The sequence below is a fragment of the Lichenostomus cassidix genome, chromosome 10 (assembly GCF_008360975.1).
Source record: "Lichenostomus cassidix isolate B80296 chromosome 10, HeHo_3.0, whole genome shotgun sequence".
Taxonomy (NCBI): domain Eukaryota; kingdom Metazoa; phylum Chordata; class Aves; order Passeriformes; family Meliphagidae; genus Lichenostomus; species Lichenostomus cassidix.
In genome coordinates, this window is record NC_139491.1 from 9,854,012 (window position 1) to 9,876,700 (window position 22,689).

The window sequence follows — 22,689 nt, forward strand, 5'->3', positions numbered from 1 at the left end:
TGAAGAGCAGCAGTTTTTCCCCATTTAACAGGCAACTTGGGAAGTAACAAGTATCCACAGAAGAGGCCCATGAAGCAATTTAAAAAGCCTCCTGATCATCTTGCTTGGTAAACTTCAAGCAAAGGATGTCTCCAGCACTCCTGGGACAGCTGTCACTGCTATTAATTTCGCAAACTGGTTACCTGCAAACTGAGACACAAAAGCAACACACTCCCACCTGCCCCTGCTCAAAATCTGATCTGGTTTTGTAAATGGAACTGGGTATTCCTAGTTCATTCCTACTTGTGGAATCTGAATCAAGACTTTGACTTAGTGTTTTAATGTAACATGATACACAAATCCACAAATTACCTACTGCAAGCTCTGGGGCTAAGTGTTAACTTCCCATTACTCTCACCACAAAGTGGATTACTTGCAAGGGAAAGTATTAATTGTGAAAAGAAAGATTAAATCATGAGAACTTTTTTCAAAGGCATTGTTATGTGTAAAAAGATGCTATTTTTTTCCAACTGATCTTTTAGGAACATTCAATATGAGCTGTTACTACCAAGTTTCCAGCTGTAGCCTTTTCCCCTCTCTAAATTCCTGCAGTGTAAAGAGTTATGGCATTAAGTGAGATGCAACCACAGAGAATTTAAGTGTAGGAAATCAGGCTTAAAAAGCAAACCCCTCCACAAGGCTGCTGAGTAGCAGTTAAAATACTGCTCCCCAGGAGCTGTCTATTTTGCCATAACACATTTGGGATTGGTTTTCTGTGAAATGTTTCACCACCTAAATATTGCAAGAAAGCAGTCAACAATGCTGACTTTGGTGGATTAATTAAAAGTCTAAATTATGCAGCTTACTTATTTCCCTATATGAGAAACACTCTTTTTAAATAACCCCCTAGTAGGAAAGTAGTTGCTGAAGCATTTCAGATTTTCCCTAAAAAATAGAGAAGGTTTGAATTATATTCCCATATTTAGAAGATAGGTTCTAAGAATATATGCCAATACTTTAGTTCTTAGATAGTTATCAGAAGTTGCAGTGCTTCTACTTTCCTTCTCTTTCATAATCTAAAGAAATTTAAAAGCTAAAGGATCACAGCTCCTCCCTATTGATGGAGCATTTCAGGACTGATGAGGTTTTCAGCAGAGGAGTGACACTTGATGTTCTCAAAAAAACTGAATTTCATGGAATAATTTTCATGGTCCTACTGCCCAACATCAGCAGGATGTGGCACTGTCCAAACACAGGCTACTTTTTCAAGCCAACTTGTTTTTTTCCTTTGCCACCACACTTTTCCAATACCTTCCCCTGAAGGATACTTGGCATTTATGTTTTTCTGCAAGTATAGAGCAGATGACTTCTGAAAGTTACATGTTTCTCCCCCTCAGTTCAGACATAGACTTCTCATGAGTTTCTAGCTGTAAGTCACCCAGAATAAGCTACTGCTCATGCCAGGGAAAGGTACAGAAATATGAACAGTGGTAACAACTCCAACTCTTACAGGCATTTCCCAACCACATTTTTCCCTTTTGGTCTTGAAAAGACTTCAGGCCTGAGTCACTGCAAGACAGAACAGAAGGAACACTCCCCATGATCACTCACACCCATCACAAGGTGGTCACATCTGTTTATTTTGCTAAGAAATGAGTCACAAGCAGAACTGCTGAAGTCCAGTAACATGGCTAAAAAATAACTGTGTGTAGTTAAGTATTTGCCAAGAAACAAAAAGTTTCCCAGCTTTTCCTTACAACTTTCTCTAAATGTTTTTATTATTTCATACACTTAATTTGGTCACATTTTCGAAACACCAGAGGCTCCTCTAGAAATCTCTCTCAATTTGCAGAGCCAGTCACACTTACAGACTCAGTGTTTCTGTTAGTTGGCACTGGAAAGGTGCAGGTACATCTCAGGTATCTGCCCATTCCCTCCCAGCAACAGGAGCAGATGCAGTCAGGCATCTGTGAAGCAGCTCCTAATTAAACACTGTGAAGAGCTATTTCTGACTCATTTACTCATTAATCCCCTCACATGTGTTTGACAACTGTGACAAGTTTTCACTTGATTACCTCCCTAGTTTCTGGTGTTGGCCAAAGTTGTGATACCTCAAAGGCAAACAACTGCTTTGATCCAGCATGGCAAATTCTACTTTTCTGCATAAAGAGTTACTTAAATTCACCGAAATAACCTTTCAGACTGAGACGGAGAGCAGAAGTCTGTAAACAAGAATAAATTTATTTTAGATTCTTTAAAGATTTAATGATATACAAAATGTATACAGTATTATATCCTTATAACATTTTACCTTTCCCCATCAAACATAAAACACCATTTAAACAACTATTGTGTTCGTGCCTTAGGTCTGTATCTATAAGATACACTACTGAATAAAAAATTTATAGAGCTATATACTGCCCTTTCAATTAAAAATTACAAATTAGTACCTATGTAACAAAAAAAAAAAAAAAAAAAAATCGCAGCATGAAACTTCAGTTGGACAACAGGTTTTTTTCTTGCTGAATGCTCAACAATATTTGGGACAGTTAAATTACATTTTATTGGCATGAAGGTGCATTGCAATCTCCCGTACTTTACACAATGCTAATCCAACCCTAGTCTCTCTTAAGTAAGTACCACAAATAACATAACAATAAAGATGTTTTCTACACAATTTTAAATACATTTACAAGTTATGTGTACATTCGGTTTCGATATACTGGTTTTAGGAGATCTTTGGAAGGCAGAACTTCTGAAGCAGTCACTACATACGTACGAGGGAAAGCACTTCCAACTTGTGTTCTTACAAGGCAACTTATTTGGACCAGCACAAACTAATTCTTCTATTAAATATGATTATACCAGTCTATCATGGCTTTGTTACTATTTGACAGTGACTTGATAAAATTGAAATGTGTAAAACAAGAAATTTCATTATGCACAATTCAGGCTCTATTTCACAAAACAAAAACAACCAAGCCCAGCTTTACAGTCATGAAGCTGAAAGAATCCTGATTCAGGAGACTTTCTCTCTTTTGGAACAGATCAAGTTCCTACCTTCAAATTCAGTCTATTGGCATCCTATATACACCTCATTTGGCTCTGTCCTCTTCAAAAGGCCATATTAAAAGACACCTGGTGAGAAAACATTAGTGGAGCACTTCTGAAAACACTCTAAGAATACTCTGGCATTACAGAGGTAGGTGCTTTCTCCTGGTTTTGCTCATTGACAGTAAGACAAATGCCAAGAAGACAAATGCTTTACCTTAAAACATCAACTACCAAAATCCTTTTGGTGGAAGGCATATTTCCCACCACAGGACTACAGAAAGAAAATCCTCCACTAAACCAAAATAAAATAAAAAATAAAACTTTCTGCTTAAAAAGCCCCTTTAAAAACACATCTTAAATACTTGTCATTATTCCACCTCTAGAATGATCAGCTGCCATGCTGCTCTGTAGATGGTTATCACAAGTCGTAAAATCCTTAGATTATGGACCAGCCAAAATTCCACTTATAAGACAGTAATCCTTGTTTTGACAAGTTTTTCTTTTCATTATACTGAGGGAAAAGGTAAGTGACAACTTTGTGAGGTTCCATGAAGTTTGTACGAAGCCACTGAGTTGGTCACATCATCAGAGCATCAGACGAATAGAATTGGCCGGATCAGAATCTTTGGTGCAGCTTCCAGGCTGAATTGTCAATTCAGAGCCATCGTCCTGAGGAAATATGATCTTGTCAGGTGTGTAATCATTCCTCTTCAGATCTGTACAAACAGAACAAAGTCATTATGATTACTATTTCTTGAGCTAGTAGAATCAGTGGGGCATAAATGCCTAGCAAAGAACTGGATATGCAAATGGACTTAAAAAGAGGAATTGCAGGATATGCAGGGTCAAAAAAGGGATGTTTTTATAGTAAGTGCAATCAGAAGCCTAAAGTCAAATTACAAAACTGCTGTTTCATACTTATTCCACTTTCACAGCATGCCTTGACTATTTCATTACATATCATACATCTCATGATCTAATTGTTTTAGAAGGAGGGATACAGCAGCTCTTACCAGGAAGTTTCAGTTTCCTGCAGCAGGAATTACAGTGGTGCTTTGCTCTGAAGTTTTTTATTGCATCCTCTCCCAGATTGGCCGGACCAAACACCATGTCATATGACCTTAGAAATAAAGTGCACATAAACATCATTTCCATGTGTTCTCTTTCCAGTGAAAATTTTATAATGCTTCAAGTCTTTCTTGAACCTTACCTTTTTTCCCCAGCTTTTATCACAGAGGGATCTGTCAAATTTTCACCAACACCTTCAAATTGCACATGAAGAAAAAGTTAAATCTCATACATTTCTGATTACATAAATATATTAATATTAAAAAGCCTTGGAATACTTAGCTATGACTTCTCAGCTACTCCAAGAGTAAAAGCAGAAAAACCCCCCCAACAAACCCAACCCAAACCATATGTGATTCTCTACCCTTAGAAAATTACTCTTAAACAAGCACTTTGGACTTCTAAGATTTCTTACCCCTATTTTTACAACTCCCTGCATTTCCTAGCTTGAGTTTTCACCCATGAGAAAAATCTCCTATACAGTTCTCACAGCCAGAATATTTGGCACAGAGTTCAGGATAAAACCAGCTTACATGGGCACTACACAAATGTGCCAAAAATATCATTTTTTATGGCATATTTCATTTGGAAAAGATGTATGTATTTATATTCTCTATGTTGCTGTAAGATTTAATGTCGTATTAGAGCAACAAAGCTGTTGAAGGGTCTGGAGCATAGGTCCTGCAAGGAGTGGGAGCTGGGGGTGTTCAGCCTGGAGTAAAGGAGGCTCAGGGGACACCTTATCACTGTCTAGAACTGGCTGAAAGGACAGTGTAGCCAGGTGGGTTCAGTCTCCAGTAACAGGACAAGAAAGTGGCCTGAAGTTGCAAGAGGGGGTGGTTTAGGTTGGATATGAGGTAAAATTTATTCACTGGAAAGGTTGGAAAGCACTGGAGCAGCTGCCCAGGGAAGTGGGGCAGTCACCATCCCTGCAGGGATTTAAAAGGTGTTAGGGGTGGCACCTGGGGACATTGTGATGGACTTGGCAGTGCTGGGTAAAGTTGGACTCAATGGTCTCAGAGGTCCTTTCCAATCTATGTCATTATATATGATTAAATAAGAACATCATAGATTCAAACTAACTAGAAGAAGCACTAAATAATGCTTGTTATTTATTACAGGCATACAAATTAATAAAATGCTATCAAAAGAAAAACCCACATACACCTTGGCCCCAATCCCAGTTTCAAAATCAGGGCATTACCTTGCAGATCTAGTACCAACAATTCTCCTCTTGTATACTCATATGTCCAGTGGCTGAAAGCCAGCATAACCTCCTCCAGCATGTTAGTTGGGATTATTTCATCACCATTATTGTTATTATACTTTCTAAACTCTCCGGTCATGCACTCTTCAACTGCAAACCACTGGCCAGCAGAGTGGCAATATAACAGGAAAACTTCCAAGAACCTGGTAAAATGCATACTGAATGAATATAGCTCCAAAATAAATTACAGATCTATCATTACTATTAGATTTTTATTCAATTTACTAACAATTTAAATATTTTTAAACTGTTGTACAAAGCCATTTAAATGATCACACTAGATTAGAATCAGTGCAAAAAGCATCAGTGGAAAACACTGCCAAGGACAATTCTGCTTGACACATTCACAGCAATATTCCAAGACATATATTAAGATATGATATGTTAATATATTTGATGCATCTGTTAACACCCCTGTAGGCATTTCCCTGAGCCAAAAAAATTCACCATAATGGCAGCTTAAATACACTCACCTTGGAGAGTATGGGATGGATTTGGGCTTCATCTGGTTGAATGCAAAAGTGAGCTTCTGTGCTGCTCTCTGCTGCTGGATTTCCTACAAGTCAAATCCACACTTTGTTAGCTGCATTATGGAACAGGGAACAGCAAAGAGGCAAGCAGGCAGTGGGAACAGTGCTCATCCCCCTCAGGACAGGGTAACAGATTACTTGCTTTTTAAATTATGTCTATATTTTAAGAGTTTGAGCTCTTTGATTAAATAAGCCTTCCTCGAGCAGTTTTTAACCCTTTTGCTCATACAGAACCCCATACTTCACTTTTTTTTCTTACTAGCTTTCACGTAGGAAAATGATTCTGTTTAACTGTAATGCTTGTCCATGTTTAATAATTGACAAAGACAGAACTTACTCTCAAGCACAAGTGCAACACAGTGTCCTCCTTATAAATGCTTGACCAAGTATTCACAACTTCAGGAAGAAAAGACTTGATGATATAAAGATGTCCTGATTTCAGGATATCATATTCTGACCACGTGCATACGACTTTTAGAGCTCGACGTAAACCTCCTCCCATCTCCTCTTTACTTAAAAATTCAATTTTAGCACAGAGTCCCAGCTGTGACCAGGAGGACATGCTGTTGTTCAGGATGCTGGGAGAACTTTCTTCAAGGCGATACACAGTGACTGGTTCCCCTGTGTTGCAGCACAAAAAGCAATTACTGAATTGAATTTTCCAAGTTTAAAAGCACTGAAAACCTACCACTTCTTACAACAAGCTGCAGGTTGAAGTCATTACAAATGTCTAGAATTAACAAAAAATTTCAACTGCCCAGAAGGAAGGCACTTCTTCAGCTTTTTTGAAAGAGCTACAAAATTTGTTCTCCTATTTAGACCTATTACTGACACTGTTCAAACAGCACTCAGAACACTAAATAAATGTTTGTTTACAGTTGATTCAAGTGGAGACAACTTTAAAGAATCCTTCCAGAATAGTTTGTTATAAAACTGCTAGTACAATACTACCATCACTGTAGCACCATTTCTGAGGACAACTATAATTAAATCTACATTTCATAATCAAGTGAGCTGCCCTAGAAAAGGTGTCATACTCACATGTATTTCTGAGTGTTCTAAGACAGAGACTAAGACTTCTTTTAGTTCATTAAGACTTCAGTTTCACACTTGCTGTGAGAAAGTGTGAACTTTGCCTTGATCCTTCTATGTTAGAATGATCAAACCAAATTAGAATTCAGATAAAGTTTGCTTTTATTTTCTTCCCCAAAAGACCACAGTGAACTAACAACAAGAAATATAATTCTTACCTCTTGGAGGCACAGGAGTGAATGGAATGCTCTGTGATAATCTCATCAGGTTATTTCTTTCTACAGCTAGAGGAAAATTACAGCATTTGTTGAAGTTTAAGGATCTTATAAATGTCAATAAAAACAAACATTAGTTCATAAGAGGGACTGACCTGAGTAATAGTAATTGATATCCATGATAGGCTTGAAAGGAGAAGCAATGCCTGAAAACAGATTAAGGAGCAATAAAAAAAAAGGAAAGAAATACTCTTGCTACTAATTTATGGACTACAATACCACATGCAAAGAACAATTGCCAAGTAACTACAGTTTGAAAAGGATCTGCTGTGTAGAAGATTAAATATTTCACTTATGTTTTTAGTACCTCAGAGACAAAAAATTAAAAATGTAGTGCTTAATGATAGGCTGTTTATTAAAAAAAAAAACAAAAAAAACCCAAAAACCAAAGAAATCACAGTATTGTGTGTTCAATAAATTCCAAATTACCATCAATTAAATACATTCTCATAGAAGACCCAAGCAGCTGGTTATATAAAAATCTCTCACCTTCTTTACAGCAGAAAAAAAAAAAACTTACCATTCAATGCATCTTCTTCCGACGGCCTGCGAAATGCCACAAAAACAGTCATCCTCAAAATTTACTTTGTATTCCCTGATTTTGATACATCATCCTAGGTCACCTTGTTAACCTCACAGTACCCCTTTTATCCTGTTATCCTATTTTTCAAGGGCAGTACTGGTTTCTTAATGACAAAATAGTAATGGAAAGCTGTTAAGTAATCTCATGTTTTAAGAGCTACACTTTAAATACCTCCAAGTCATGCACAACATTATGTAAAGTTTGCATCACAAGAGCTCATTCCCACAGAGGTGCTTTAATTAAAACTTGTTCACAACAGCTTACCCTTCTGTTATCAGATAAAAAAAGGTAATGGCTTTAACAGTTAACTCAGGGGATAATTGTTAACAAGAGCAATGTCTGCTCGATTTCAGAGGTGGTTACAGTTTGAAAGGTTGAGTAAAGACCTTTACCAGGAAGCAAGCTGCTCACTAAGTGTCAACACAGTCATTTTCTTTTAGGGACATGTTTTGCTCTCCAGCATGTGACACCATTAATCTAAACAGAGCCTGTCAAAGCACCACAAGAAAATCTCAACATGACCTGTCCACGAGCACCTGCAGCCCAGGGAGCTAACCCAATCCTGGGCTGCATCCCAAGCCTTTCAACCCAAACATTCCATGATGATCCTATGACTCCAGTGGATACATCTGGTAATTTATTAGGGAAAAAAATTCAAACCCTGTGGGGTTTTTATCATTAAATGCAACTAAATATCACTATAGCCAACGACAACCAAAAAAAAAACCAGAACGAAATACAGAGTGAAAAAATTGCTCTATCAATAGAAAGATTACTTACATTTGAGTGCTATTTGAAGGTCTACCTTGTAGCCAATCCTTTAAACAAAGGAGAGGAAAAACAAAGAAGGCTTCAGTTTTGTAAGGAAAGCACAGCATATCCATTTGGAGGTGGGGTGGTAATGTGTTTTAAGCTCTTGCAGTACAGCCTATTTATTGGAAATACTTCACCAGGCTGTACTGAGCTGCAGTTGAATGGAGAGACCCAAATATGACCAAGAAATGGTAACTACAATTAAAAGAATAGACAAGGCTATGTATTCACTACTGGTTTATGGATTATATAAATAATTCTTTTCTTTAAAAGAAAAGAATTTTAATTTTTTCTACAAACAGAAAACAGCACAGATTTTCATAGTGAGAACATACACAACTTCTTCCCCTAGTGAAAACAGGTCTCCTGTTGCCTCCTAGAACAAGCAAGTCCACAAATCAGTATTATTCTTTATCTGTTTCTTCTCCTTTATTTGTTCAGCTTCTAGTTCTGTTTAACAATGTCACAAAAGGTTGATACAAACCGTCAGTAAGGCTGCTTTAGAGTCGACTTGCTGAGTGTCTTCACTCGATGCTCTCCTGCTCTTGCTGTACACTACAAACAAAGGAGATTTGTAACTGGACAAAGAATGCCACATGTCACTGTCACCTACTTCCTAACAGTGAACAAACAGTCAGCTTAATGTAGCTCTCATTACAAAAGCCTGACCCACAACTACCTGATCTTTTAAAAAAGTTTGCATTCCTAACTAGATCGCTCTTTACAGCTCTGACTGTCTGTGGCAAATACAAGGTAACAGAATTGAGCTGGCATGAGTAGAAGAACCACAAGAAGCAGAAGATTCAAGTCCTACCAAACATGAATATATTTCAAGGTGATAGAACCTTTTGTGTTTCCTTTGCATCTTCTTAGGATATCCATTAGCAATGCAATTTTGAGCCAACATTAGGTCACCTGAACAGAGAACAGACTTACATTGCTCTGACTGGGCTGCCAGAGGGTCAGCAAAGCCAGCACAAGAACTGGATTGTTGTAGACCACAGTCAGTTTGAAGACCCTACCAAAAAAAGAAAAATTACTTTTACTATTAGTCATCATTATCATTATTGTTTTCAACTACTGCTCTTGGAACACAATCTGCCCAGTTTTTCTTTTCAGGACTATCCGGGATTCTTCAAAAATTCCGGATGTACTTCAAATACCTCACTGCACCAAAATGCACAAATTGAGTGCATTAATTCAGTTAAAATGCTCTTCTCACATTAACCACCAGCTGTAACATTTTCAGGCACACATTAACTCTCCTGACCCACATGGAAAGAGCTCTGTGTAAGGGAATGTCACAATAGGATAAAACTACAGAAATGTCCACTACACTGGATCCCCACTAGCACTATGTTCAGCTCATCTGTTCCATGCCTTTAGCTCTCAATTCTCATAAGGATATGGCTCTGGCAGAAACTTAAGTTCAGTTTGCACCCACTTAAAATAGGAACAAAATGTAGTAAACCCTTGCCAGAGACCCTGTAAAGATTACTTTTAGTATCTGTTGAAAAAGTGTCCCTAATAAATGGAAATTCTTTACTTACTTGAAGTCTGGTTGTCTCTATACCCTCCAATATAGCTTTTTTGAAGTCTTCCTGCTGCTCCTATCAAAAAAACAAAGCAAATTGCTAACATTAACACCAAAAATCCATGTCAAAAATACACAGAAAAAGCTTTTTGGTCACAAATTATACTCATCAGAAGGTTCAAAAGGAGCAACTCAGAAGAACAGAAACATTGCAAAGGGTCATAATGGAATTCTCAAGGCATTTTCTCTCCTGAATGCATGATAACTGCAAATAGTAATTTGTATTTACTAATTTAACAGCTACATGGAGAAAACGTGTTTTCATATACATATACACACACACTAGTACTTGGAAGGTAGGTTTATTATGATTAATCACTTTCCATTTAGCCATTTAAGGAAATGGAAATTATTTCTTTTAGTTTGTGACAAGTTTATTAGAAAAGCTTTCTCATCTTGGAAGCATAATGAACAATTTTTGTCACTTTTGAAAATTATATTTACTGTCATGTTGCTCTATAAATCACTCTAGTCTTCCTAAAGGCTGATCTTGAAATTGATGAGTGTAAAGCATTTCATTAAACACTAATTACGGGATACTTAATTTTATCTCAATTCACAGTTGTAGTCATCTTAGCTTTCATAACCTCAGAGCTTGTTCATTATTTCATTAGTATCCTATTATGAAGCAACAGTACTCAATGGCAGTTAAGGTTACATGAGTTTTCACTGGATTTTTTTAAATCGTGAAACAGAGGCAAAGTGCAGTCTGCAAGGAATGTGTAAGTTTTTTGATTACATTTGGTCCTACTTTTTGAAAACATACTGTGGTGTTACAAGAAAATGATCTTGATTAACATGCTGACAAAGCCTTTCAAGCTTACCTCAATATCAGCACTTCTTTCCTTCATTTTGCTGGCTGCCTCCTTGAACCGCTGAAGGTCCATGCTGTCTCTGTGACCTTTGACACAGTGAATTCAAAAAGAGTATTCAAAATCAAAGGCAACCTCCAGTGATCTGACCATGCCAATAGTTTGCATCACCATAGCAAAGGGTTACAAACCACCTAAGGTCTGTGTGCCTGTTTGCACTAGGAAAGACATTACAAACACACTAAAGTAAAAATCAGTGTAACAATAGATTGGTATGAAACTATTGCCTTTCCCACAGAGGTGTGGAGCATCACAATTCCAAAGGTAAAGCTAATGTTTTAAAATTTTACTCAAGCATATGCTCCTCACAGGAAAGGAACAAGGCCTGAATTACAGCACTTTTATATATGCTTGACAAATGAAGGAAAAGTAGACAGTTTCCTGGAGGTAGCTTTTACAATATACCCTTCATCCTCCCAATTGCAAGTAATACTTTTCAGAATTTTCCCAAGCATGTAGCTTTCTAATTAATGAAATTCTACTTGGCTTCACAACCGAAACCTGCATGGTATCACCAGTGTTGTAAATTGTGGGCAGTAAGAATGAAGGGTATGTTCTAAATGCTAGAGATGTCAGAGGACCATATACAAAAAATCTGGCTCCAGTAAATAAGTATAGTTAGTATTCAAAGTTATTAGTGGTGAAGTACATTTAAAGATTAGATAAGAGTTAAACAATCACTGTCCATTAATTCTGTTTAGCCTTGCTTTCTCTTTTTCAACCATGAGGCACTTGTAAACAAATAGCTAATGTAGGTAACTTCTTAGAAATCCAAATTTCACAGCAGTAGAATAAACACTTATCTAGAGATTTAAATTTATACAACCTCAGCAAATCTCTGTAAAACACTGAGACATCCCTAAACAACTAGGGCAAGACAACCCCTCTGCAGGTAACCTGACAATTCCAGATTACAATCTTCTGGTAAACACTAAGCATTCTTAAAGCATTATGTACTTTACAGGGATCAGTTAGTAAACCCACACCTGTGTTTTGCAATGAATCTGCCACTGTTTTACCACTGAAATATGTAGGTAACTAACCAAAGCCATCCACCTTTTTACTGTTAAACAGACCTTGAGGGAAGGCAAAATGTTGTATTGAATTAAAGGACTTTGGAAGCTTCCAAAGCGACTGCCCCAACAAAGGTTAGCCTAGGCAACAGTGGAAGATCCCAGTTGTAACAGTGTTTAGAAATATAGTATAGTAGAAACCCTCAGCTTGACACAGATACCACAAAGATATTTGTCCAGGACTCCATCAGCCTGAGTAGTGTTCTGTAATTACGTCAAGAAATAGACAATATTTTTGATTTATGCAATCAGAAGATAGGAGCTTTATAATGAGTCATAAAAGGTTTGTCTACAGTGCCTGTACCAAGTTGTACAGCTGCTAATTGCCCAGAACTGCTAGACTCAACAGCTGGATAATGTTTTTCAGAAAAATATTGTCTATGTGACAGAATTATGGAGAAATTATAATTTAAGTTAAAAAAAAAACATTCAAGCAACATAGGGAAATTAGAGATGTTAAATGCAAAAAAAGCAGAGCAAAATGGTAGAATAAAGTCACCTGCAACCGGAATACACCCAAAATACCATACAATTCTTGATAAGTCAAACCTTGTGGCTTAGATTTGGTCCACAGTTTATGAAGTAGTCCCATAAGGATGTTAGAACATAAATCTCGGGTTTGCAGTTCCATTGCATGGACATGCTGACTTTTGGAAAGTTCATCTTTAATATTCAATTTTCCATGTGAGCCGCCACAGTTGACTGTTGACGTCAAGTCGCCCGTTGACAAAGAGAACTTCGTTTGGGGCTTGTTCTTCGCTAACTTGACAGAGGACTGGTGAGCACATTTGTCAACTCTGCAGCTGTAGTTATCATTAGTGTCACTCTCATCATGAATAAAACCACAATTAACGTATCCTCCATTTTCAACACAAGGTTGGGTGAAAGCAAGGCAAGCAGAGCCAGAAGCAAGAGGATAAGAGCAGCTAATAATGACTTCAGGATATTCAGAATCTACTTTGTTATACTTACCCACAAATGCACCAAATTCTACATTATTATCTCCTTCTGTAGCCTTAGAGAAAACAGTTTCTTCATGCTTTGCTGAAGAATCCAGCTGACTTTTGCAACTGGGTCGAGATGGAGTGCTAACAAAAAACTTTGCTGTTGGGGATGTTACATGTGGCATGCTGTTGGATGAGTTGCCTAATTTTTTACTTTTACTAGTGGATTTTGAGATATCTGCAGCCTGTATTCGTTGGCGAAGTTCTGGAGGAGAAACAGTGTTTGAAAATAAGGCACTGCCTGAGGAACCTGCCTCTTGGAAGTTTTTTTCTTCTCTTCGGGGAACCAGAGCCAACTCCTGACCAATTGTCTTATGCTGGAGCTCTTTGTCATCACGTAGAGAAATGTTACAGAGTAAAGCGTTATTGCTCTCAAGGCCTCCTTGTGGAAAAGAACCAAAGACATTCCCAATGCTGTGCTTTTTCCACACAGATGATCTGAGAGAGCCATCCTCAATGAGATTTTGTGCCAAATGTTTTGAAATGCTCAGTTCCCGTGTGATTTCATTATGAACCTTGCTGGCTTCTGAAGCTTTCTGCGCAGTCAGGGTTTTCAGAGTATCCACAGTTAGAGCAGACAGATCCTGGAGGTGGCCAATCTGTGAATCTAAAGACTGCAATGACCTTTTAATGTAGTTGACACGATCACCAACTTCCTTTATCTGAATGCACATTTGTTCCACCCTAAGAAAAATCAAATTATGAAGTAGATATGAAAGGTATTTTTCTCAATATGCAAAAGAAACATGATCATAACCCTTTCTGCCCATTTAATCAGGGGGAAAAACAACTCTGAAATGTCACGATGACACAATAGTATTGGACTGTTTTGTAATACAACTTTTGTACATACTTGTGAATCACAGAATTAAAACACATAAATAGAGAGCCTACAACACTTTCTGAAATCTATCAGTTTCCTAAAACATCATGGGGAACTAAACAATACTATTGCTTCAGTATACTGAGTGCTTCTACAGATCAAGAAGCATCAACCACATTACCAGTTCTGCATAGCAATGGAAAAATACCATCCAAAATTTGCATTAACACTTTATGCTCTTGAGCTGCATTCCTCCCTCCTTAAAGTACATTTTAAAAAACCTGTAAAAGTTTTAATTCTTTATTCAGAAATTTTACTTGTAAATATTGTACCGTTCGAATGTGACTCGAATCCTCTCCTCACTCCCAGAATGAAATTTATCATCCTTTTCATTGAAATACATCTCAACACACAGCTCTTCAAAATCATGAAGTTTCTTCTGATCTTCTTCTGTCAGGAAGAGTTCTAAAGAGAGATTAACAGTCAAGATGACACACATGTAGTGAAGTTGTACAGGTGCTGCAAACTAAGAGTCACAATTCTACAAAGGATTTAAAAAAAAGAAAACAAACGAAACATCAGAATGCCACCTAAGACCTCTCCTCTTTTTTTGTTAAAAAAAGTTCAAGGTCAAAGACTTCCACTAAAATAGATAAAAAACAGTAATTTTGAGAGGATCTGTGCACAGTATTATCATTCCTTTTACTCCTACCATTTAATCCCTTTATCTTTGAGGCAGAAGCTAGATTCCTTAGTCTGTGGAACTCTCTGCCTTTTTTTTTTTTACATTTCAGAGACATTTTACAGAAAGAAAAAATCTCCATTAACAATAACAAAAAAAATCAAGTCTGCTTGTTTGTTTGTGTCATAAGTTAGTTGTACTGGAGATTTCTAGGGGCTGGCATTATGCTCTTGAGAAAAGCATGGTGATTTTTAAAAGAATTATCAATACTGAAAACACAGAAAGTTAAGACCCACTTTGACTTTCTTCAAAATACACATTATAACCAAGAACATGGCACTTTTCTGACAGTTTGCTTTAACCATATCAAAAACATTGCTGCAATTTTTTTGGATAACTGTTCATACTTGGCCCATCTGAAGTCTTGTCTGTCTTCCTTCTTTTACATATACAACAGAAGAGGGAAGCCATGTGGCTAAGAATGATCAGTGGTGGAGGCAGAACAGGTTTTTCATGGTAGGCCATAATGAAATGATAGCGCTGATACTTCCACACGATGTTTGAAATTGCCTTGACTTGTAAATACACGTTGCTGAAAAGGAACAGAACAGTATTAACACACCAAGGTGGTTTTTGGGGTGGTGGGGAGCTGTTGGTGTTTGTTTGGTGGTTGTTCACTTGGATAACAATCTTGAATTCTGAAGCCAGTTAAGTAAGAGACAAAAGCATGAACTTGTATTTTGGTGCAAAATTATTTTTGTGGAAGTTGGAAACACATTCAAGAAAACACCATGATCCAGAGCAAGGATAGGATTAAAAAAATGCTCCCATCAAGTAACATCTCAGTATCTTTACTCAGAAATAAATTACAGTGGGATCAAATGTCAAGCTTGCTGAACAAAAAATTATTTCTAACTAACCCCAGAATTTTATTTTATTTTATTTCACACCATGTTAATTCTGCAGTCTGCCTTCTTCAGTGTTTGTGAGCTGCTTATGCCCATAAATCAAACATTTGCAGAGAACTACAAAATACAACTTACTACAATTGAACTCAACCAACTGGAGAATGTTACATAAATTTAGGAGCAACAGTCAATATAAAGACAAAGAAACAATTTTGTTTGCTGACAAAGAGAAGTTACAAAATGCTTTCAAATTTCCTTGAACTTGTGATTCCCCTGACCTCACAGACGTGAGGTGAACCAGTCACATCACACACTTCCCTTAATTAGCCATGGGCTTGCAATGAGGAAGAGACAAAGACCAGCCTTGCAACCTGAAAAAATTTCCAGGAAATGGGATTGCTTTCACCTGGCATCAGTTCTTATCTTATCTTATTGCAATGAAATAGAAACTTGCCAAATTATCAGCAAAAAGTAACTATTATCCATATACTTACTTGAAAAATGCAATAAGGAGATTAACCATGATTATATACTGTACAAAGAGGTAGACAGCTTGAAGAAATGGGGTCAACCATGTTCCTGGGCCACAGAGATGAGCAACTTTTTCATCAGAATCATTTGCACATACTGTGTTGGGAAAAAGAGATACAGAGAAGATATGTACATCTTTTAGAACTCTCAGCAGGTATAGACACAAAAAAAAAGTCACATACAGTTTGCAAAAACCATCATGCATTAGTTCTGCAATTCCAAATGTCTCCATGCATTTCAGGACATTGTAGAAAAAGACCAAAATTTCTGGCTGATACTATGCTATAATCATATTATTGGCTTTTTTAAAAAAGCATAGTACACAATCACAGCCAAAATTTTGTCATGATAGCTGTGGGGCAGAATTCCAAAATCTTGCTAGGAATAGCCTTGCGAGAAATTGTATATAGAGTTTTCATTCTAAGCCAGTCAAGTTTTAGAAAAGAAAGTGAAAAGTCAGCTCACATAGTTATATAGCTGCAACCCACAAAAGGGAGTCAATCCAATGAATGGAGTCAATGTCAACAGCACTGGCCATTTAATTTCATATAATTGGAATTTTGTAAGATTTTGAGAAGACCTTGTCAGAGTAAATTTTCTCTTTACTTGTTTCATAATTGCAGTATCTTACCATCAATTTCATAGGCATAGACTTCCCCAAAAATCATCCAGTATGGATGAAACACAATATCTCTAGCAAGAGTCCAAGAAGGTGCCTCATCAGGATACAGTATTGCCTTCCTGGGAACACCAAAACTAAGTAGTACAAGCGCCATAATCACCACAATGTAAAACATGTTGGCCACCTATCAACACAAAAAAGTCAGTTAATCCATGAGATCATAATTGTAATTTCACAACTTTAAAACTTTTACAGTGACAGTGTACACCTGACACATTTTTATGTATTATATATAAGGAAAAGAGTCCAGGACACGAATATTTCATTCTGAAAATTTTGATAAATAAAAGTCCTGTTAAAAAAAACCCCAAAACTATCAGTTTTTTTCCAATAGTGTCTTTTCTTATGATGTACTTAGTATCCTTGGCCAAAGGCAACTGACCCTTTCAACTTGAATCTCATTATGTACACGAGGAGCAGCTGACAAAAAGAAATATTTTTTCCTAAGTGTACTCAACAGCTGCACAAAACCCAGAGGTAGTCTTCCAAGAGCAGGAACACAAAACCTCTTGCAAGAAATCCAAGTGAGAAACGAGCAACCTGATGCCCTCATTTTTAAGGAATGACAGGGATCAGTTTTGTAGGAACCATTTTATAGAGGAAAGAAACACAAAAGCCCCCTCCATATTCATATCTACAGCTCCCAAGCTTTAAAATGTTTTTTAACATTTAGAATAGCAACTGACAGTAGAGCTAGATTATTTAATTTTAAGTTTAAACAATTTAGATTTTTTTTTTTGTGAGATTAGATGAACCACAATCTATTCCCAGTCTTCTATAGCACAAAACCATGAAGTTTAGGACACAAAACCATGCTTTAGGACACAAAACAAGTTAAAAGTTTTGACCTAAAGTGCACAAAAATCTATAAATCTCAGACCGAAATGAAAAGCAATGCCAGCTGAATCAAGACAAGGCTTCATCATTTTCATTTAAGTCTCTGACATCTGAGAACAAAACAGGCCAGAGAAGAAAGATTTGCCATATTTTTACATTTATGTGACAGAAATAGCTCAATAAAGGAAGCCTTCTAATCAGAGCTCATTTTGAAACACTTCAAATTATATTCCAGCCAGCTAACTCTGCACACCAAGTTGTTACCCTATTACAGCAGGATAAAAAACTTCTTACTAAATAAAACTATGAGAGAAGTTGTAAATGGATTCAGTTGGGGAAAAAAAAAAAATCAGTAACAAACATAGTACTTACCATTTTCCCAATCATCATAACATAAGGGCCAGCCTGTTGATTTACAGCTAGAAAATCCAGTAATCGCACATACCAAAAAATTATATTGAGACAATAAGTTATTCTTCCAGCAACAAAGACGTAATTTTCTCTGTAAGTGTTTTCTCCAAAATTCCCCTTGGCTCCAAATCTTAACGCAAACCCAATGAAGAAAGTGACTATGGCAACTGTGTCACTGATATTGAAGTAATCACTGAACCACACTTTGATCTTCTGATTAATCTTCCCAGCCTCTGACATAAATATCTGTAAAAGAAATGAAGGTCAGGACAGCTCATTTTTATTGCACTGGGACCAATGGTAAAATATATGAATCACTAACATTTTTATGCTTGCAAAAATAAAATAGCTGCTCAAATGGATAACTCTTAAATTCTGAGGAATCAAAACCAATGTTTAACTGTGTCAGCTTCACAACAAGGAAAGGAGGGTGTATGCTTTGCTCTGTCTAAACAATTTGTTAAGGAATTTTCAGTTTAGCGGGTCTAGATGATGTTTTTATTTCTTTTGAGGGAGTTATTGTGACAAAAATGAGCCCTATCTGCCCCTTCAGTTGAGCCTGAGGTAGCAGGTTAAGAAACTAACTTAATTTCTCCCATTTAAAAATTATTACAGAATTTTTGTAAAGTCTCTTGCTGACCAGGAATGCTGTAGTTATGATGGCTCTTCTGTCTCAAAGCATTTTTTTTTTCTTTAATATCTTGGTCATTGCACAGTGGTAGAGTCTGACTGACAAATAGAAACATATTTTACCTACCTTGTTTTACAAGGCCTCCATCTAGCAGCCTATAACAAGGTTTGAGATAAAGGTCATGTACTCCGATGTTTGAAGTTTCTTAGGTTTTCTTGTTTATAGAATAGCAGTTTAAAGCATACTGTTTTAACTGACAAAGAAAGGCTAAAATCCCAGATTGTTACAGGCATACCTCACGAATTTTCTCAATTGCTGATGTGAAAATGTAAGCAATAACAATCCACTCCTGAACAGATGGCAATTCTTCCATTTTTACAAGAACCACAAATGTGTAGAGCATGAGGAATCCTAAGTATGCCAACTAAAAAACCAAATAAAACATATACATATAATTACTGAAGGATCCTTTATAGTTGTGCGTGGAATCTTTTGATGTGGTATACAATAAAAGCTTCTAGTAGGATTACAGGACTGCATTTACCCCTCTATGCAGACAAGTTATTATTTATAAGGGGATACAAACATTTTCATCTTACAAAAGGAAAAATAGCTGTAATAAGCTATTTATTGTTACCAAAGCTTTGCTCTGATTACAGTTATTTTCCTTTAGTACAACTTCTAGCATTTCTATTACAGTGATTGAAACGAAGCTGTGCAGGAACACTTCAGACTAATAAATGGTTCTAGAACTCCTGCTAGTAACTGATGAAATTAATTACTCAGAATAGAATAAAAAAAACCCAACCACAGGGCACAGCATGTGCATATGTAGTTTTACAAAATCAAGTATTTCTCACTTCCAGCTTAGCAAGGTAAGGGGGGTTTTGTTTGGTTTTTTTGGAAGTGCTTAACATTTCATTCAGTCAGAGCTAAATGTTGGGAAAAGAACCCAAAAATCTATGTTGCATTTCCAAATAAAGTACACACTACACAGGGAAAAACTCACCGTATTAAACCAAAACTTCACAATTGGAGCATGATAAAATGCATAAAACTTCTGTGTAATTGGGAGTCTTTTAGGTTTTGCTGGAGTCTCCATGTCATGCTTTTCAAAAGTACTGTCCAAGATCCTCACTTCTTTAAAAACCTCCTAAAATAAAAGGACTGTTAACTTCCCACACAAAAATATATGCTTTTTGGCACTCACTTTAACTTCTGCTTTGACTTAAAAAAAATGTACTTATTTATGTCAGGAATATTGTTTTTAATATCTCCCCCTGCCCCACGTTACCATAGGTATTTCATCTGCTGCAGTCTGGAAGTTGTTTTCACTGTCATCCATTGCCATTTGATGTGCATCTTGAGACTGAGGAATATGTGACATTTCAGCCTTGGTCTTATATTCCAACAGCAGTATAGCAGGAGGGAGTAGAATACTCAGTATCACCTGGAAAAGAGAAAGGCTAAGTGCAAATCGTTCACAACTACATTAAAGCATCAGAATACACCAACAGAGAATAGCCTCTGAAAATATATTATTTAAATTACACTTGCTTGTTATTGAGGGGAAAAATGTAGAAATTAATTAGTTATTACTTGTATAAACACTTAAGAGTGTAGGATCACATATACAGAATGTTTCTTGACTTGAAGACATAGAAAATGGGAAAAACGAACAAATTCCAAAATTAAAAGCTACTAGAAATAATTAACTCCAAGCCTGAAGACAGAGATGTTCTGTTCACACTCTGTTATTTAATCCACTCCCAGAAACTCTGGAGATGTGTATTGTTACAGTGTAGTTTAAAAGCATAGACAAGGTTGTGGTTTGTTGGGGGAGAGGGGAGTGATGTATGTTTTGTTTTGGGGAGTTTTTTTTCAATTTATGGTAGAAAAATGAGCTAAGGCATAGAAGAAGAGAGAAAGTGAAAGCTATTTACTGTCATTAGCTTGTTACAAAGCAAGCAGGAAAATAGTTAATCAGTTACTAAAGAGTATTTTAGTAGGTCACAAGTTAAATGATGCTTGTAGGTATTTTGTAGGAAGGTTTTATTTCATTATACTTCTAGCAACAATTAGGTTTTGGTACACCACCTCTAAGAAATATGCAACTCCCATTTTGGTTCAATTGATCAATTATCTCTATCTAGATCATAACTGATCTATATCTCTGTCACACAAAGGGCACCATTGGAAAACCTGTCCCCAATTTGCCTGCCCTTGTTTTGTTCTGTGCCCTGCTTTTGCTCAGTTCCTCCAAAATAGGATGTTCACAAAGCTTTTTTACATCAAGTCTTATGTGCTACCTGTAAAAAGCCAAAATGCATGAAACTACAGTCTTACAACAGGCTTTCCATCTGCTAAGGTTTGTTACTACTATGTTTTTAGTAGTGGATTAGTATTCACATGATCTCTTTAAGCCTCTGATTAAAGGCTACTTGCCTGGTTTTTGCCTTCTATATTTCTGTACCTTATTTGAAAAGATAATACAGTGTCAAAAGAAGAGTTTACAACAAATACTTCCAGTTTTGATTATGTTATAGGAGACTGGTTTACAGGATTTATTAATGAAAGCTATAGTTGTGAAAGCTTTACACTAACAGCATTTAAACACACACTTTCCTTCCCTTTAAACACAAACTCCACTGACCCTTTTTACACCAACAAGCTGTGATAGTGCTTACTTTGTACCATGAATTCTTCCTCATGTTCAGCCTTCCCATCCACATATCTGATAACAACATCTGGGTACAAGTGTGTGCTACAAAGGGACGAAGCCTCGATGACACTGCCAGCTTCAGACACGTGGAGTTGCTCCAGTTTTTCAGCTCGTAAGTCAGTAATTTCATTGCCATAGTTTCATCTTGCCGGAAGGACTGCTCTAGAAGTTCAACTGCCAGCTGACCAAACTCACTAAAAGGAAGGAAAAAACCAACAAAACAAAATATTGTATCTATAGAAATGACTGTGAGTTCAGAGTGAGTTTTCTTGTACAATCTAGTTCTCAATAGCACATTGAAAGGATTTTTACTTGTCCCTTCAGTACAGATACACTGTAATTTGTAACTACAATACATCCATCTGTGACTTCTATTAAAAACATATGCATGCTACAAACAGCTATTAAAATATGCACAGAAATTACAGAGAAGTAAATGGCACATTCAGTGTCCTTTTAATTTAATTATAACTCAAGACTTTTAACAGCCCTCAAGAGAGAGCAATATCTAATATAAAGCTTCTCCTAGTCTTCCACCAAATCCTTATTTTGCAAAAGAATTGTCAAGTATGCTAACAGAACAATTTGTGTTTTGTTCATATGTAGTGCATTACTTTTGTTGCAGATGTCAAGAACATATTTTAAACAATATATATTTACTTGGAGTACTGTTTCAGTTCTTCTGAAGTATCATCCACAAGGTCACTTTGTTTCGCCTCATATGCCATGGAACGATAGACTTTGCAAGCCACCAAAGCTTTGGCCATGGACTCCTCGCCGTGCTGCCAGAAGAAAAGGGCCATTTTCTGCCTCTTCATCAGCACTGCCCACAGCAACAGCTCGTTCAGAGGATAAGCAAAACGTCTCGTTTCAGGATCATCTATGTCAACTATTTCATCTTTGGTTCTTTTCTTTTTTCCCTCTTCTGCACCAGTGTCAATCTTTAAAATAAACCCAGAAAGCCACAGTTTTAAGTCTCTATACTTGGTCATTACGTGACTTGAAATAAAATGCTGAGTGATCCAATACCAAATTATAAATAATTATAAAAAGAAAAAAGAATTTCTGAAGACTTGAAAAGCACCTGGAACTTTTGTTCAAAAACTTCAGTTGAGCCCAATTCATTTTAATAACTGTGAGACTGAATTAATTTGAATTATAGATCAAAGAAAAGCAGTAACTAATATACCTACATACAAATGAAGAAATTCATGGAAATTGCTTATAGTAGTAATAATCTTGCTCCATCTACAAAGCCATGTGAGTCCCACCCTCATTACTAGAACTGTGTCAAAGATAAGCTTTTTGGTCCCTAACA

At 36.7% G+C, this 22,689-nt stretch overlaps 1 protein-coding gene across 1 annotated transcript in view; it reads right to left on the reverse strand.

Moving 5' to 3' along the window:
- Positions 1–2,200: 2,200 nt before the first annotated feature.
- The window catches only part of TRPM7 (transient receptor potential cation channel subfamily M member 7), a 52,233-nt gene continuing 31,744 nt past the window's right edge, over positions 2,201–22,689 (reverse strand). The window contains exons 16-40 of the mRNA XM_085070531.1: positions 22,032–22,312; positions 21,337–21,565; positions 19,944–20,099; positions 19,659–19,802; positions 18,945–19,073; positions 17,980–18,264; positions 16,720–16,894; positions 16,052–16,184; positions 15,057–15,241; positions 14,300–14,432; positions 12,690–13,828; positions 11,020–11,096; positions 10,152–10,211; positions 9,538–9,619; positions 9,086–9,156; positions 8,569–8,606; positions 7,726–7,751; positions 7,301–7,351; positions 7,149–7,214; positions 6,236–6,519; positions 5,842–5,924; positions 5,306–5,511; positions 4,244–4,295; positions 4,047–4,153; positions 2,201–3,749 (exon numbers count right to left, since the gene is read on the reverse strand). Coding sequence (XP_084926657.1) covers positions 3,619–3,749; positions 4,047–4,153; positions 4,244–4,295; positions 5,306–5,511; positions 5,842–5,924; positions 6,236–6,519; positions 7,149–7,214; positions 7,301–7,351; positions 7,726–7,751; positions 8,569–8,606; positions 9,086–9,156; positions 9,538–9,619; positions 10,152–10,211; positions 11,020–11,096; positions 12,690–13,828; positions 14,300–14,432; positions 15,057–15,241; positions 16,052–16,184; positions 16,720–16,894; positions 17,980–18,264; positions 18,945–19,073; positions 19,659–19,802; positions 19,944–20,099; positions 21,337–21,565; positions 22,032–22,312 — 4,323 coding nt within the window. The 3' untranslated portion in view covers positions 2,201–3,618. The remainder of the gene's footprint in view (positions 3,750–4,046; positions 4,154–4,243; positions 4,296–5,305; positions 5,512–5,841; positions 5,925–6,235; positions 6,520–7,148; positions 7,215–7,300; positions 7,352–7,725; positions 7,752–8,568; positions 8,607–9,085; positions 9,157–9,537; positions 9,620–10,151; positions 10,212–11,019; positions 11,097–12,689; positions 13,829–14,299; positions 14,433–15,056; positions 15,242–16,051; positions 16,185–16,719; positions 16,895–17,979; positions 18,265–18,944; positions 19,074–19,658; positions 19,803–19,943; positions 20,100–21,336; positions 21,566–22,031; positions 22,313–22,689) is intronic.